At 39.2% G+C, this 16,828-nt stretch overlaps 1 protein-coding gene across 4 annotated transcripts in view; it reads right to left on the reverse strand.

Annotated features, from left to right (window-relative positions):
• The window catches only part of CLASP1 (cytoplasmic linker associated protein 1), a 173,397-nt gene that overhangs the window by 9,109 nt on the left and 147,460 nt on the right, over positions 1-16,828 (reverse strand). For 3 of the 4 annotated variants that reach the window (XM_057430127.1, XM_057430126.1, XM_057430125.1), the window contains 4 exons: positions 10,089-10,239; positions 8,828-9,074; positions 7,902-8,092; positions 6,134-6,262 (listed from right to left, as the gene is read on the reverse strand). In XM_057430127.1, the coding sequence (XP_057286110.1) occupies positions 6,134-6,262; positions 7,902-8,092; positions 8,828-9,074; positions 10,089-10,239 (718 nt within the window). Of the gene's footprint in view, positions 1-6,133; positions 6,263-7,901; positions 8,096-8,827; positions 9,075-10,088; positions 10,240-13,903; positions 14,021-16,828 lie in introns of all 4 variants that reach the window. The other variant, XM_057430124.1, reaches the window with a different exon arrangement.

Here is a 16,828-nt window from a genome sequence, read left to right on the forward strand (position 1 = left end):
CCTTTAAATTAGAGAAAATAAAAGGGTGTTGTTCCCTACATGCTCAGACCAGGGAGCTCATTGTCACAAGAGGATTAAAAAAATAGACAAGTTCACTGAAGAAAAAACAAAGGCCAAAACAAACAGACAGAAAAAAACATTAGCATGGGAAGGCTGTAAGCTTCAGATAGCTGGAAGGAGGGAGAATATCCAGAGGGAAGCATCATGATATGCTTGCTTCTTGTTAGTAAGTTAGGTAGAGTATCAATTGAAGCAAACTTTTTGTCCAACCCAATATAATTATTCTCAATGACCTCAGAAATACGAAAGAAAACTAGCAGAGCCAATGATGATGACAGTTGGAAGCAGCAGGATCCAAAGCGTGGCCAGGAAACAAGATGTTCAAGACCAGAGAGAGCCTGCAGTGTTTTATAAACACAGACACTAAGCTATGTGTAAGGTATGTCACAAACATGATTTTACCTCCCAGTAAAAGCTTAAAGCTTGAACTGGATAGTTAGATATCATTCAAGACAGGGCAGGTAGCCCAGGAATGCAGATCTGAAAGATAGCATTTTGCCTTAAAGAAGCAGGTTTTTCTCTTTTCTAAATGCTTACCTTACACTCTACATGCTAGAGACTAGATTCAGCCCGACTTCTGCTGGCATAACATAAACTGTGTTTGCTAGTGGTTCCTTGAAAGACACCTGTGGTGCATTAAGACATCTCCAGTAAGTCTCCCAAAAGAGAGAAATTATTGTATTTCCCCTTGCTTTAGGGAAGAAACCATATTCACCTGCATGAAGCCAGAGATGTAACAGACAGGCTGTTCACCTCTAACAGCGTCTTCCTTAATGCTATAAAGGAGTAAGCTTCAAAGTAACAGGTTCGGCAGTCCCAGGAATATGCACATGAAATGCTTTCAGATTTCAATAAGAAAGGATATGATGATGCACAGTATTAGGAACAGTGTGAGCAAGACAGCCATCTGTCGCAAATCCCTTTCTTAAAACAGAAAAGCACACTGGTATCATCAATGTACAAATTTTTTTTTTTTTTTTAACAAACTTTGGATGACAATTCTTACTGGTTTACCTGGTTCACACTGCACTGCAGCCACGGGATACTGCTGGCTTAAGACAGCAAGAACCAAGACTTCAACTCTTCCATAGAATTTCTTCCGCTCAGCTATTACTCTCAGTGTGTTAAGAGATGTTGCTTTGCTGCCTGCCGGCTGCAGCAAGCAGCTTCTTATGGTAATCTGCTCTTGGTCAATATACACCAGCTTTCTGAATGGTTTTGATGGCTTTATTTCTGCTTTGAAGTGACACAAACTACTGGCAAATAAGGAAAGAAAAATGTAGGTCCTGAATCACCTAAGGCAAAACATGCCAGGTTCATAAGCTACACAGGGCATCAGTGTAACACGCTGGGATCTCAGCAGAGCACCTGTACACCTGAATGAGAGCTGCATGTAGGACCATAATCTGCAGTATGCTTTGCCATGATTGCTAGCTGCACCATCTCTGCAGAAAGTCAGAGATGATGAGGCAGCATAGGTAAAAGCCCACTGAAAACTCAGAGGCTTTGTATGCTACTGTGAAAATAGCAGAGCACCAGAGAAGTTTTTTAAGCAGAAGGACAAGGTTTTTCTTTCAGGCTTACATGCATGCAGCTGTGTTTTTGAGCCAATTTTTTGCCATCTAGAGGGGGTTACTTAAAGCCTGCATAATCCAAGCTGGAGGGGATGGAGATTTACCAATACCTAGGCCAGGCAAACTCCCACCCCTGAAGGCTTTACGGCCTGATCCAGACAGGAACAAACAATTAAGAATTTGATTTCAAAGCAGGAAGTAGACTCAGCAGTGAGGAGTGCTAAGCAGATAAAAAACTAATGTGATTTTTATAAGGGATTCCGAGGAGATGAAGTAGATTAGACTGCTTCTCCTGTGCACTAAATATTTGAAATGTGTTGGAAATTAGAAAAAGCACATAAACATATACTATGAAACATCAGCTGATACAGTGCTTGGCAGCTTCCAGCACAGACTATGTATCAGTTAACCTTAAAGACTGTGATCATTTAGTGCTTTCCTTCTTTAGTAAACTACATTTTGCAGAGACCTATATAACTCATTCCATCATCAGTTACATCATTGGCAACATCTTCTAAATATCAGAGGCCAGTCTAAAAGCACCTCAGCAAGCTAATTATCTACAGCTACTGGATAGCTGCGATTTCTTCTTTTTTTACCCTCTTTTAGAGGATTACAACAGAGAATGGTACATCCCAATTATGTTTATGGACCTTCTGGATAATAAAAGACCAAAATTAGGTTTCTAAGACAAAGCCCAAAATCCCTTCCTTACACATTCTCTTAGTGGCTGAGAAAATCAGAGTGGCAGAGACAGAAGCAGGGAATTAGCTATCCTATGATTTTCACTAACAATTTCCCAAGCTAATGAACTACTTCTGTTTTAAAATACTCAATAATAAGAACTTCTCATTTTGCTGGTATGAATCTGAAGCAATGTCACATCAACGGTATTGGTCCGAAGGCAGAATCTCTCCTTACTTATGGGTAACTACACTGGAACAAATGAGTTAATATTAACTAATTGGCAACAGAAAGATGGTTCTCTTCCAAATAACTCCAAACAAAGAGTGATAAAAATCAACAAGATTTAATACCATCCACAACTTCAATTATGTTCTAATGCTCCAAAAATAAGTGAAAAGCATTTACATGTCAACCCCCATAAATATTTACAGTTATGACTGAAGCAGGCTTGACTCTTCACATCACCCCATTAAATCAACAGCACAGAACAGGCTGGTACACTATAAACAGTATAAAACCAGGCTGAAGTTAAAAAAAAAAAGCAAACTAAACATGAATCCCAGCCCAGAGTCTACTAGCCTGTAGCCTAGGGTTACATTAATTTTGAACCCCACTGAGGTCTGTGCTTTGCCAGTCTCCTCTATTTGTGCTCACAAGGCACAACTCAGCATTCAACTCTACGTACCAAGTTTTCTGCTTCAATGTCCCTGGGAAAAGAAGTGGTTCTCATAGCCATGCTGCTCTGCTGATCCTAGACCTTGCCTTCAGCAACAGAAGGCAGAAGAGTTCTAGCCATGACAAAGATCCAACTGTCTGAAGACTTCTGCTTGGACTTGTAAAACCAGCCAATTATTCAGGCACCCCAAAATACCTATCTATGTTAATGCTGCTTTCATACTTCCAATTATAAAATCTGGAATAAAATCACAGACCTTTTTTATTTCAAACAAAATAAAAATATGTAGATATCTTTAACTAGGTATCTAGTTAAAGATACCAGCACTCAATTGGAGGAAGGGGTGGTATTTGCTGGTTGGTGAATGCATTGGTTATAATTTGTTATTTGATCCCTCCTGGCCATGCTGAACAGCAGCAATATTCAAATTTGGGTAGAAGATGAAACTTCTTCATTTCCAAAGCACTGCCTCTTGGTATAGTGACTTCCAGGACTCAGTACCCAAAATTAACAGCTCTGTAATGTGCTCTTCTGCAAACTCTCTTTGCTTGGTCACTTCAGATTGATTCTCTGTGGGTTACACATAACAGAAAATGTGAGCAAAATCTTCATCTCAAACCATTCAACAGGATCACTCCTGTCTTTCTACTAAAAGCAGCAGCTCAGAAACATAGAAAGTCCTAGAGTGACATCTTATTAGGGCATCACTGGCACAAGGATTAACACTTTCTTAACCAAATTATTTAGCAGCTTACCTTGAAATAAGTTTTACAGTCCAGAGAAAGCCTTCATTTATGTAGCTGGTGCACCACTACCTTTAACATTGCCTTGATTTAGTAAAAAAGGTAACTACAGAACAGACCACTCACATTTTCCTGTTTCTCCGTTTCTTCTGCAGCTATTCTTTCAAAGTGGCCTTTAATTGCAAACTGGTGAATTGTCTCTTAAGCTCCTACTGCTCAGTAGGATCAAGTCAAACAGGGCAGCTTCTCCACCCCCTCCTGAAGAGAGTAGTGCTGCAAAGTCAGCAGTGAGAGCAAGCTGGAGGGGTCACCATGGCATGGGAATTTGTGACCTTCTGGCCCAGGGCTATGAGTTTGACCAACTGAGCCATGCTCAGACAGACTCTCAGTTAATTTTTCACATATATAACTGAATCGGCAAGCCCCAGCTACAGGGAATACCTAGAGCATATCCCTAGGTGTATCTTTAGCCTAGCTCACGTAGATACCCAAGAGCAGGTTGGGAAACCTTTCTTAATTTCATTAAAGCTGATAGTCTCAAACTACTGACAGCCAGATATATCATGGTTCTGAGAGCCCCATTTACACAAGGCTCACAAAACCCACATGTATAGAATGAAAAACCCACCACCAACACATTTGATACAGCTGTGCACACAATTGCTTAGCAACAGATAGTAAAATGGGAATACACCTGCAGTGTCCTGCTATGACAGCTGTCACCCAAAGCTCTCACTGCAGCAGCTGCATGTATGTTCTTTTTTTAATTGCAAAGATGCTACACAAAACTATTTTAAATCAAAGCCATGTTGCTGATACTAATACAACTACATTATTATTCTATAAATAAGTGCCGAAACTCGTATCTCTTCATTCTTGGCTTAAGCTCTGTTTTCTCTTTAGCAGACTTTTCTTCTATGCTTTTCCTCAAGAAGCACCTCAAGCAAATCCTGAAGAACTTTTCTGTACCACAGGCATGAAGAACACAGTATGGGGAGTAGAGAGGCATAAAAAGTCATGTTTTCAACACTGTTCTTGACTTCTATAAAAACACTGGTCCCATGAGGACACTGAATTATGAGGGGCATTAAAACAATGCCAGAGAATCTGGAAAGATCCTATTAGAAATGGCAGTTTTGGAGGACTCTCAAAAAAAAATAAAATGCAAAGAGCACTGAGTCAAGGTGAACTGAAGTATGCAACCAGGAAAACTTGCCAGTAAAAGGCACTCCTTCAGAACATAATGTTTTGTCTGATTGCTTTATCAGGAAATCAATTTACAACTCGTTCTTATTACTCTGAACTGAAAATGACAGGAGTGCTAAGGCTTTAAAATCAAGGAAAGGAAGGTAGGCAGAGTACAGCAGTCCTCATTCACTAAAGGATTAACCATTTTCTACTTTTGCATTTTAGAGAAATCCAGCCTCTTTCTTTCCCTGAGGGTGTTTTTTGTTTTGTTATTTTAATTTTTAAACAGTTCAGTTTCTGCTATGCACACCTAACGTAACCTTGTGCCAGTTACACAATGCTCTGAAGCAGTCTGATCTATACAATGATCTTTTTCATGGCCAAAGCTCTTCAGAGATGCCTGAAATTGCTAGTTCAGGACAAGCCTGTTGCAGAGAAGAATAAGTGTCTTAGATTTCAAACCAAGGACTTTGGTAACAAAGCCATCACAGACAGAAAAATTCACATGGCATTTTCCAAGGTTTAGTTCAAACTTGCAACATGCACAAGGCAGAATAAAAGATTCAGCTTGGAAGTCAATCTACAAAGACTGACTTTAAATGTAATTTGATCTACTTCAAATGTTATCATCACGTCCCTTGATTTTTGTTTAATTCCAGAAGAATACCTTCAGTTCAAGTTCTCTCACAAAAAGAAAATGCAATTCACCCTGCCCTTTGCTTCTTTCTCTGCCCCAGCTTCTTTTCAGCAGTATGGCCTCTGTCCATTTTCTCCTGTTGCTCACCAGTTCCCAATTCTCCAGAAAGGCCCAATTTCATCATTCATTTTTCATAGATGGATCTGCTTGGACATGGGCTTTGTGTTCTCCAGTGCATTGCTTATCCTTACCCATACAGACACAGCGACTCCAGTGTGCTTTGCAAAATTATTAAACATGCAGTTTTCTACTACAGGGTCTCAGCCTCTCCCAGAATGACCAAGGAAATCCTGGAAAGCTGATAGCTCCAAGTCCACTTAAACAGCAATGTCAGTCTTAACTCGTTTCCTCCCTGCTTTAGCATGTAAAATCCCTGTCTCTTTGTACTTGGGAAACTTATGTCAAAAGATAGGTCAACATGTTTGCCTATTAAGTCTCACAAGTCCTACATTTCTTCCGCAGGTCCATACTGTTTTTCCAGTAGCAACACTGAAAGGCGCTCACTCACCTCCTTGTGGGAGTCTTTATGTGCTTCCAGTGTTTTCATGATAGTCAACTCTGCATAGTTCTTAAACCTTGCTGGCTGGTTCCGTAAGATCTCTCTCAGGACTCGCAGTGCCAGGGCTCTTATTGAATGCTGTGTAATGAGGAATCAAATCCATGTTAGAAAAAGCCAGTTCTCAAATTTATAGCTTGAAGTAAATTCTATGGGTCCCTACGCCGCCCGAAATCTTATACTGCACTTATATTGCACCAGCTCCAGCAAAGTGAACAGTGTAATCAATATAACTAAAATCCAGAATTGGTCTCCTTGTTTGCTTTTGCCCAAAAATTCACATAAAATGACTGTTGTCACAGAATTAGTCTACTTTGTTAAATTCCATAATCTTTTGGCAATGAAATACAAATTTGTACCCAAAGCAGTGTATTTGTATCACATGAATCTACAAAGCAGTTCAGGTAGTGTTTGTTTTGCCCTTCCTCTTGTGCTTAGCCTTGCAGATATCAACCTGGGTTCCAAAGTTACTTCTCATGTTATTAACACAGTAAAATCTACTCTCTTCCTGTAACTCTTATGAAAATAACTCTCAAGAACAGTTAAGTCATTGTAGTTAACACTGAACTACGTGTTAATCCTTTATATCAAAAGATCATTAGTAGAAGGGATTTATAACACCTGCTTCCATTTCATAACTGTTACATTGAGTTTCTGGCCTGTGGCCACTCCAAATAGATTCTATCATTTCAACAGAATAATACTTATTTTACTCTATACTTGGCCTTTAAAGCATGTCACAAAATTCATGCAGTAGCACAACACATACGTACTTAAAGCCACCAGATCTTTTGATACACTTGTGATGAGGCTATGATTAAACATGTAGGACTAGAGTAGCTCATGCTTATACTATGAACAATGAGAAAATATCAGCCACCTACACTGCTTCAGAATTAAAATTTCTAAGCATGTGCACCATATGCTTTACAAGAAGCATAAGAAAGACAATGGATTTTGAATCAGATGAAACAAAAAAAGTGCTTTGAAGCCTAAATACTGTAACATTCAGATGAAGCATTGGCTCTGATGTGAAGGCGCAGCAGCGTGCTGATACTTACCAAATATCATTGTGCTGCAATCTGAACAAATAGCCCCAAGTGGCTAGCCTGTAAATTACCACTTTGATCAACTACCAAATATAAAGCTGTGATAATAACACAGCTTTTTTTTTTAATACTTCAAAACAAGATGCCCCATAATAGCTGTTTATTCTTGATGACATTTTTGCAAGAGACAGAGACTCATCCCAAGAGATCTGATAGCCTGGATCTTTTAACCACACAGAGAAAAAAAGAATAATCTATTCAAAGCTGCCTTTATTCTTCTTTTTTGGGGGAATGGGCGTGATATAGTTAAGAGCTTGTAACTTTGTTGTAAGTTGGAAGGGGACAGCTTCTGAATCTTCATAGGTTTTGTACTAGATTAGAAGATAACTTATTTTCTGATTCTAGTTCAATTTCCTAATTGTTTGTTACTAGCACTCAGAAGGGAGAGGGGAAAATTGGGACACATCAGAGTAGCTTAAAACTCATCATTGAACATACTGAAAATGAAAGCAGAGTTATCAACCTTCAAAAGAAAAAAAAAAATGAGTAGGGCAGCATCACTGATGAGGTGCTATACAAATGCAGCAGGTTTCATTTAAACTAGTGTGGAGAAACTAACACCCTAGGTGAAGCAATACCAGGAGAATTAAGACAAAAAATCTGCATCTCACATCTTTGTCTCCCAGAGTTTCCAGCAGCAAGAGCAGAATGGTTTTGAAATGTTCCTCCCAAACTCCAAGATTATCTTCCCTTGTGATCTTCAGCAGTTCCAGGAGAGCTCCTTTCCGCTCCTCCACTCGTTCGTTGTGGTTGGAGAGCTCTTTCAGAAGATCGGCCACCAAATCTGAATGGTCAATGGGCACTTCTAGGACAAATGGCAACAAATCACTTGGGGAAATAGGGAAAAAGATCAAAGATGCCAAGATTACTAACCCTCTACAGAACGAAGTGCACATAACAAGGGCTCCCCCAAAATGCATCTAATTCCAGGAGGCCCCAGTCAAGCAGGCAAGAGAATCCAAATAGTCCACAATTTCACCTAAGTTCATAACACAGCTCATGGCTTCTAACGAACCAGGAAGAGATGACAACTGAATTTCATCCAGTTCCAATAATTACTTCTGCAAGAACTGTCGCAGTTTTTTCCAGACACACACACCCAAAGCCAGTGATCACATGTATGACCTTTAGATCAAAGTACAGTGACTCACCGGTGCAAAAGAATAAAGCTAAGGTGTAACATCGCTTAAATGAAGTTAAATGCTCAGTAACAAGCTATTGAGTGAGATGTCAAAGAGTGGAAGGTCCCCAAAATAGTGTCCCTATAGATGCATTTAGATGCTTAAGGGACTAGCTTGGGGAAAACTCTAGGCAAACAAAAATCAAAACTGCAGTATAACATTTTCGAAATAGCCACGCATGAGGTTCTGCTGGCACATGAGAACAAAATGTATTTCATACCAAGCCTGGACTAAGATATGAAGTAATACACAACATATCCATGTGCAGACATGTACCTGAGAGCACTACCCATAAATAAAAAAGACCAGAAACAGAGTAAGCTGCCTGCAGTTTTATGGTACACGCTGATACAAACCATCCCGAAGCTGATCCATGTCATCATCGAACACTGCTTCCTTCAGGGCAGTCTTATCATAGGTGTTAATTGTGTCAGCATAAGGATAGGGGTTATATTCTCGAGCACGTGGCCCTGAAAAGGCGCGGGGAGGCTGGGTGTTAAGTAGGGAAGTTTTGTTATCTAGAGCCATCCTTCCACCTTCCACAATGTCGCTGCTTCCACGGACATCACTGGTAGGCACAGCAAGGCCACCATCTCGAGACACCTGGGGAATCAAACAGAGAAAAAACATGAGATTGCTCAAACCCTGTATTTTTCTTTTGGATTTCACCCACCTTGAAGAGGCATAGAATTGTTTAAACATAATACTTGAGTAAAACTTAGATTACCACCTCTTTCCCTTACATAAGTACAAGCGTTCCAAAAATATATCATGATCATAGGGCAAAAAGCCATACTAACATTCCTAAATCTAAGTTAATATTGCTAAAACCGCACAAGCTGGCAAAGAACCTCTGGAACAAAACCAATTTGATAAGAGAGGGAAAGGAAGCAAAAGCAACATCCTCCTCATGAAACTTCACAAACCAGAGACAGAGGAGACTGAATGATGCTTAGCAAGTTCACACAGAATGAACAACAGAAGGGTCCAGAAGAAGAATCTTGGACCAAGAATTTTTAGCTTTGAAGGCTAACTTAATCTACTAACATAAACTTGCTTGTCCAGGAAGCAAAACTGTCATAGAGTCACTGGATATCTCAAGCTGGAAAGGACCCGTAAGGATCATCGTTTAAGATATTTGGAAATGTTGAAGTCCACATATTTAATGAAATAAATGGCCCCTCACACGGTAAATAATTCCATAACCATTCATGTAGTATAATGTATGAGTTGTGCACTGAGTGGTTATAGTTCCTTCCTATATATGAAGAAATAAGGTTGTGAGGGAAAGCACCCATTAATTTTAAGACCTAACATTTCCAATCACAGACCTGACTACATACACTCTCATCTGAGCTTGAGGAACACCAGATCTTTGTATGAGGCTCCCACAGAACACCAGAAAGCACTTTTCACAGAAGGCTACAGTTCAAAGGGAGCAAGTGACCACATTAGTGGGCCCCTATAATTTAGGTATAAGAAGTTAGCAAGCCAAAGATACTTGTAAGAATACAGCAGGAATAACTGGATTTTATACACTAACAATCCAAAGCCAGGTTTGAACACAGTATTTTAAAATTTCACCTATCTGGGGATGGTAATCAATCCAATACTTACAATATCACAGTCTTTCTTTCCATCACGTTTGATTGGCTCATTCAGGTCCTCTTGACTACGGAAACTAAATTTTTCTATTGCTTCTGTGACTCCACGAAGAGAGCTGTAGATTTCATCAGAATTTAGGTTCTCCGTGTCATAATCCAGCATACTAAAGACCAAACGTATGTGAAATGTTACATATGAAATTGGAATCTGCTCTTGACTGTTAAGAAAAACACTGCTAAGTTGGAGACGGATGATTTGGTGTACCCTTTGTAACAGTGACTTGTAACAAAACATGGATGGAATCAAAGCAGACTTTGGGTCTGAGTCTCCCCTCAAATGGGACTAAATCTAGGAGAAACTTCACTGAAATCAGTGGTGTTACGTCACTGTGAGGGGAAGTCACAGTTACATTCAACAGCAGTGAAGTGTTAGCTTCTGTAAATAAAAAATGCCAAGCTCTCCCCAGCACAGTAATGATGTTATTTAAAAAGGAAAATAAAATCATTTACTATGAAAACTTAAAGGGCTGTGACAACTGGTGGAAATGAAATTAATGAAATTTAAGTTTCATAATACATCAAATACAGTCTATCAATGGATTCAAATGTGACAGATTCAAATTAAAAGGAAAATGTATCTTGATGTAAAACTTAGTCTAACATGTCCCGTTTTCATTTATAGAGCAGTAAAATCAAAACCACTTGCATAATGCCTGATAAACAATGCATTTTAGTATTGAGCCTAAGTTTGGGAATTCTTTAACTCAAATCTGATACTTTCTTGCAGTCTGTCTGTTCCTCATAAATTTCTCAGCAGCATAAAGCCACACAAGTTTTGGGATCCCTTGAGGAGTTATCCAAAATTAAGTTCCATGAAAAAAAGCCTTGTATGCAAGGGCAGATGATATTAAAAGATCTGTCTAAGAAGAGGATGTCCTACAAGCTCAAACAAAATGAAAAGGCATTATTGCCAGGGTTCTGCTCTGTCTAGAAGTTAAGTTTGCATGACAATCAGTTTTCCGAGAGAGAATGAACAAAGAGACCCAGTCAACTGAGACCAATTTCTCTGGTGGAGTCTTGGATCTTAACAGAGCCAGAAGCAAATAAACCAAAAGAATTTGAAATATTTACATCAAGTTATTTGTCAATAAATGGCAAGAAGTGGCTCCCTACAGGGGTGAGTTACTATTTCTTAACAGTTTGGGAAAGATGACAGGATGGGCTTAGAGAGGAGGATGGTTGAACAAAGGGCTGTGTTTGTTTTCCACAAAAGAAAGATTCCCTGTGAGGTGGGCAAGGAAAAACATAAAAAAGGGAAAATCCCTTCCGAGTCCAGGGTACACAGCTATTATTTTCAACAGAACTAAAAGTAGGATGCTAAATATCTAGAACCACTGCTTTTTGTTTTTTTTTCTGGAAGAAACTCAGGCACTTCAGTCAGAGGGAAAGATTGGTGCTGCCTGATTCCTTTGGGATTAACACACTGAAAATAGCCATAATCCCTGGCTCCCAAGCAATATGCTCGCACTACACTCATACAAGCATCAGCACCATGTATTCTGGCAAAGAGACCAAAGAACAACTCCCCAACTTTAAACAGTGTCTGTCAAGCCAGGAAGAAAGAGAAACCACTTAAAGACAAAGATCTGGAAACAAAAGCTGTTTATAAACCTACAGAACTCAAAGTATTTGGGGCTTTTCAGACAGCTGAATGACACTAATGCACTGTGATAACTTTTCAGACAAAAGTGAAGGCAGTTTTTAAATTCTTTATATGTCTCAGGCAGGGATAGGAAAACCTTTGTTTCCTATGATCTCAAAAACATTAATTTTGAGCTCAAGCATGTTTAATTCATAGATCTTAAGGCATTCTTCGTACAGTATTTAAGTGAGCAATTAAACTGCCATTTGAGAAGGTATACATGTGACTGTACCTGCGTACCCATACTAAGAGATGACAATGAAATTCATGGAAAAAAAAAAAACAAAACAACAAGAAATAATTACAGATATACTGACACTAAATCTGCTACGATCATCACTTCTTTCATCAGGGATGAATTTTGCCCTAAACTGCTACCAAAGAACAGATCAAAGTACAGACTCTGCAATGCTACAGGACTAAGGCAATTTCTCAACAAAGAGCCACTGATCTGATGCATTTTTCAAAGCAGAAAACCACATTTTAATAAAAATCTAAAGTATCCAGTGATTTCATATGTCAAGAGTAAGCCTGTGTAGGAGATCACATTATGGCTGTGTTCTAGATGAACAAAATCTCTGTATGTGAACACACATGTCTATTGACAGTATGTGCACTGGAATAGTTCACAGACAACACAAGGGGGGGGGGGGGGGGAATAAAAATGGAACTACACCCACCTTTCAGAAAGGAAAAGAAAAAAGGGGGCACAGAAACAAAACGAATTATGACCCATGCAGAAACTAGAGGAAAGTCACAGGATGAATAAGAAGTAGAGATGAGCAATGTTTAGGGATGTCACAACATTATTTTCCATCTTCTGCTGCACTAAAGCAATGCAGCTCTCTACAACTTTTATCAAGATATAATTTGGCAGTTTTCGGGTCTGACATAACATACATTTTATTTCCATAAACTATTATTCAGTTTCCAATTCAAAATATGTGTAAGTAAGCAACAGTTTAGTATCCTCAAGCAGTACACAGTAATTCACCTCCTTGCACTTTCAGGCTCTGGGCTGAAATGTCAAATTATTCTAAACCTTGGTGTCAAATAATGGAAGGAGGAAAAAAATTCTCAACTACTTTAACTCCAAAAATCAACATGCATCTCTTCCACAGATATTTTCATGTCCTAGAAGAGTCAGAACATTGATTAAAGGTTTTAATTCTGCAGGTATTTACAGAGGTATGGACTATGGGATTCTATCTTCTCTCTCAGACGTCACAGATTCCCAGATTTTGAGCCCTCAAAGAACGATTTGTTTGCTTTTCTTTCAATAGTTTTTCATTAGGAACTTCTTGCTTCAAGGAAAGACTATGTAGTCCTTCTTCAGGTAATAGGCTTTCTGTAGATGTAATTTCTCCTGACAAATAAACCTGTTGTCAGTGTATAAACTTAAAAAAAATTCAAGGAATTTAACATAAAGGTCTGAGAAATTATATTTGTATCTAGAAGGTGGTTTTTTTTTCTTTTATTAAAATCAGTATACAGGTTTAGTCCACTATACTGACTAAAGATCTGTATGTAGACTTCAAGAAAATATGATAGCACAGGAAGAAAAAGAGATGCCAAAATTAGGGACTGATAACCTAAATCTTGTGGTAAGGACAATTTTCATCATTTCAATCCTAAATCTTCCATCTACAATCACACTGTGCAAGCTTCATCCTCACTGCCCTACAGGTATTCACTGCCGCAAATGTGAAATCACTACTAAGCTGTATTTGCCTGTTAGAAAGTACTTGTGTGCTGCTTGCACAACGTACCCAAGTTTAAAGACCCTGCCTGTGCTATCATAATGCAACCAGTGCCTGCTGAAAGTGCCCAGTAACTGTGTTCTGCATTGGAAGCCAACTGTGAAACATACACCCTTCCAGCAACCTGGCAGGGAGGAAGTCTGGAAAAAAACCACTTCCCCCCCCCACCTGCATGCCATATCTTCCCTGAGCAGCTAGCAAGTGGCTGCCTGTCACCTCTGCTGTCTGAAAGCTATCATTACCTCTTCTCCTTTTCCAACCAAAGGCTCTGCAAATCATTTCCCATATATGAACAAATCCCACAGTGTGAAAGGTAAATAATACTGTGACACCTCAGACAAGTTGGTTTAACAGGTAGCTTGTTACCTGGGAGAGTAAGAGCGTCTGAAAGTCTTGTGGGAAGGAGCAGTGGGGATGGAGTTAGGCTGAGAAAGGGGAGGGGGGTGCTTCGACAGCCCATCTGCACTCCAACCCCAGAACCGACTGCCGCGATCAGAGGAGAAATGAAAGAGAAAAAACAGAGAGGAGAGGGAGAAAAAAAAAGAAACTATAATCTGAGTGGCTTAGTGCTGTCATGCTGCCTTGGAGAGAGAGAGAAAAATTAATAGAAACAAAATTAAACAAGAATACTCCACTAAACCTCACAAGTCATTGTTTTGGCCGTTGTTACTCATTTCCACTTTTATTCCTAATGTAACGATACAGTTCGCACTAAAATAGTCCCTGCTTCTACTAAATATACATTTTATAAATGGATACAGCTTCCATAAACAACCCAACATATTCTAAGTAAGCAATCGCTGACCACATATCCCAGGTACTTGTGAGCAACAGGATTTCCCTGAAAGAAAGTAAAGTTGGGTACCTTGTAAAGTTTGGCTCCTTGCAATCAGGCCCTACACAACCAGCATATCTTCGCAGGGCTTGAGATCTGATCCTATTTTACCAGATTCAACTGACCCCAAATATGCAGCAAGTGGAAATCAGTCTAGAGTGGAAACTTATCTTGTAAACTAGCGACTTGGTCCAGGTCTCAGCAGAAAAACCTGGAGAGACTGGATGAAACCAGCCTCTAAGTCATTTCAGATCTCTCAAAATTCCACAAGCTCCTTCTGGTTACTGTTTGATCCTGCACTTTTGGGTCAAGGCACTCCATACCCATGCCAATTGCATTTGTCCCATTCCCTGTTTGCTTCACAGATTTTCAAAATCATCTTCTAAATGAGAATATAGATGCTTGTGCTGGTAGAGTATTCAGGACAGTGCTTTGTTTCTATTAAGTTTAATAACACTATCTTGGAAAGTCACATTTGTATAGACGAAAGTGACAGATATTGAAGATCGGAAGCAGCAATCGAGTCAAGAATTGCAAACAGCAGCAAAGCCAGTTGAAAAAATTTCCTCTTAAGAGTGGTGTCAAGAAATTTACTTGTTAACCAGCAATCAAAAAACATAGCTATTACATGCAACTATTACAGAAATACACCAGACACCCGCGCTGCTGATCAGAAGTCTCACAGTTCACAGGTAAGAAACACCTACCTGCACATGGGCCACCAAACAAAGCAGGCTTGTTCTCACTGTATAAAGTGAGTGGCTATTTTTAATTCTTTTTTCCATGCCTTGCTCAACTTAATACTGAAATTTTATTTTTAGTGGTATTTTCTATTATCAGGGAAAAAAACAAGCACAAACTTACACAGACAGATAAAATCATTACCCCTTATTTTGTGGCATTTCCTCTAGAGATCTTTGAAGGACTGAACTTACTTTTTGGGGTTTGTTTTTCTAATAATTTGATCTGAGCACAGGTTTCTGGGCTACTAATAAAGGCAGAAACAGTAGAGCAAATATATTAAACTGTTGTTCCTTCAAATATTCCTATAGAATCCTAGGTGAAAATTCACAACCTGAATGTAACATTTGAGTTTACAGAAGTTCATTTGCTATTCAGAACGGTATTCTTACACTGGAGAACTTCACAACTTAGTATTTTCCTTTCTGTCATACTAAATCATTCACTAAATCTCAGATTTTCTCTGTCTAACACAAGCCATTCATCCGAGCATTGCTCAGGAAACATTCTTCTCAGTTAGAAATTTGGGTTTTTTTCCTATTATTTTCAGTCTTCACAGGTGCCCTCCCTCCTTTTCATCTTCAGAAAACACTTCTTTCCTCCATAATTCCTCTTCCCCAAAAATTAAAACTGTCAAGACCAAAAAAAAAGCAGGTACAAATGCAGAAGTAACTCACAGATGAAGTGGATATGTTCTAGTGATCATGAAGCAGAACTGGATGGAGCAAATGAAAGCAGGAAGGACTCTGCCCAAGGCCCTGAAAGCACGTTACCCTTCTGAAGACACTAACACGAGAGGATACTTAAGCAGATGTTATCATATGGATAGACAAATTAGCTGTTTGCATCCATAAAGTCCAGTTCAAGCAAAACATTCAAAATCTACCCATGAACACGTAAGTACACACACACAAAAAAAAAAAAAAAATCAGTCATCTGGAATTCAGTTGTGATGGCAATATTATGGAAGAAGTAATGTAACCCAAGGGCTATGGCACACACATGTACTATAGAAAGTTCGTATCAACAAAGCCTGGCTGACTGAAGATATTGTCCACAAATCATTAGTTATATGGGAGAGCAGCTATGCTTAGTAGAATGTTTATATTTGGACACATGCCAAACTATTCTTTCTGCACGTATCCCAGCCCCAAAGACATATATGTCTCTAGATGAGAGTACTTCAATCTATGCATCAAGAAAAAAAGGTAAAGAAAAGTATAATCTTCAAAACTGGCATTAAGAACTGGAGATAATCTCTTAACTGGCTGCATTCAGGCTGCTGTAAAAGACATAGGCATGGACAAGGTAAGCAGGGCCTGTACATGGAGCACCCTAGGAAACAATGGGCATACACAGTCTTAGTACAACCCACTGACAATGGGTCCCACAAAAATGTAAAGCCAAGCCTTGTTTTGGAGAAGGGCTACACAGAGAAACTTTGGGAATCTTGATCCTTTTATACTGCTTTCAGACTGACTTGAGTGTGCTCATTTTCCACGTTTGTAGAGAGAAAAGTGACATTTTACATCACTGATGAACAGCAAACGACAAGCATCTGTAATGAAAACATGACACACAAGCATCTATACTAACAACTGCAACAGTATCGCAGTCTACTCCCTGCAGGTAGACTGCAGATAGGGTACTGCAGTGTACCCTACTTCCTGCAATCTGTTAGCATACTTCTGAAGCTTTTTGTTTAAAAGAAGGAT

The sequence above is a fragment of the Pezoporus wallicus genome, unplaced genomic scaffold, assembly GCF_028554395.1.
Source record: "Pezoporus wallicus isolate ANWC-B61680 ecotype Strahan unplaced genomic scaffold, APGP_CSIRO_Pwel_v1 contig_5261, whole genome shotgun sequence".
Classification (NCBI taxonomy): domain Eukaryota; kingdom Metazoa; phylum Chordata; class Aves; order Psittaciformes; family Psittacidae; genus Pezoporus; species Pezoporus wallicus.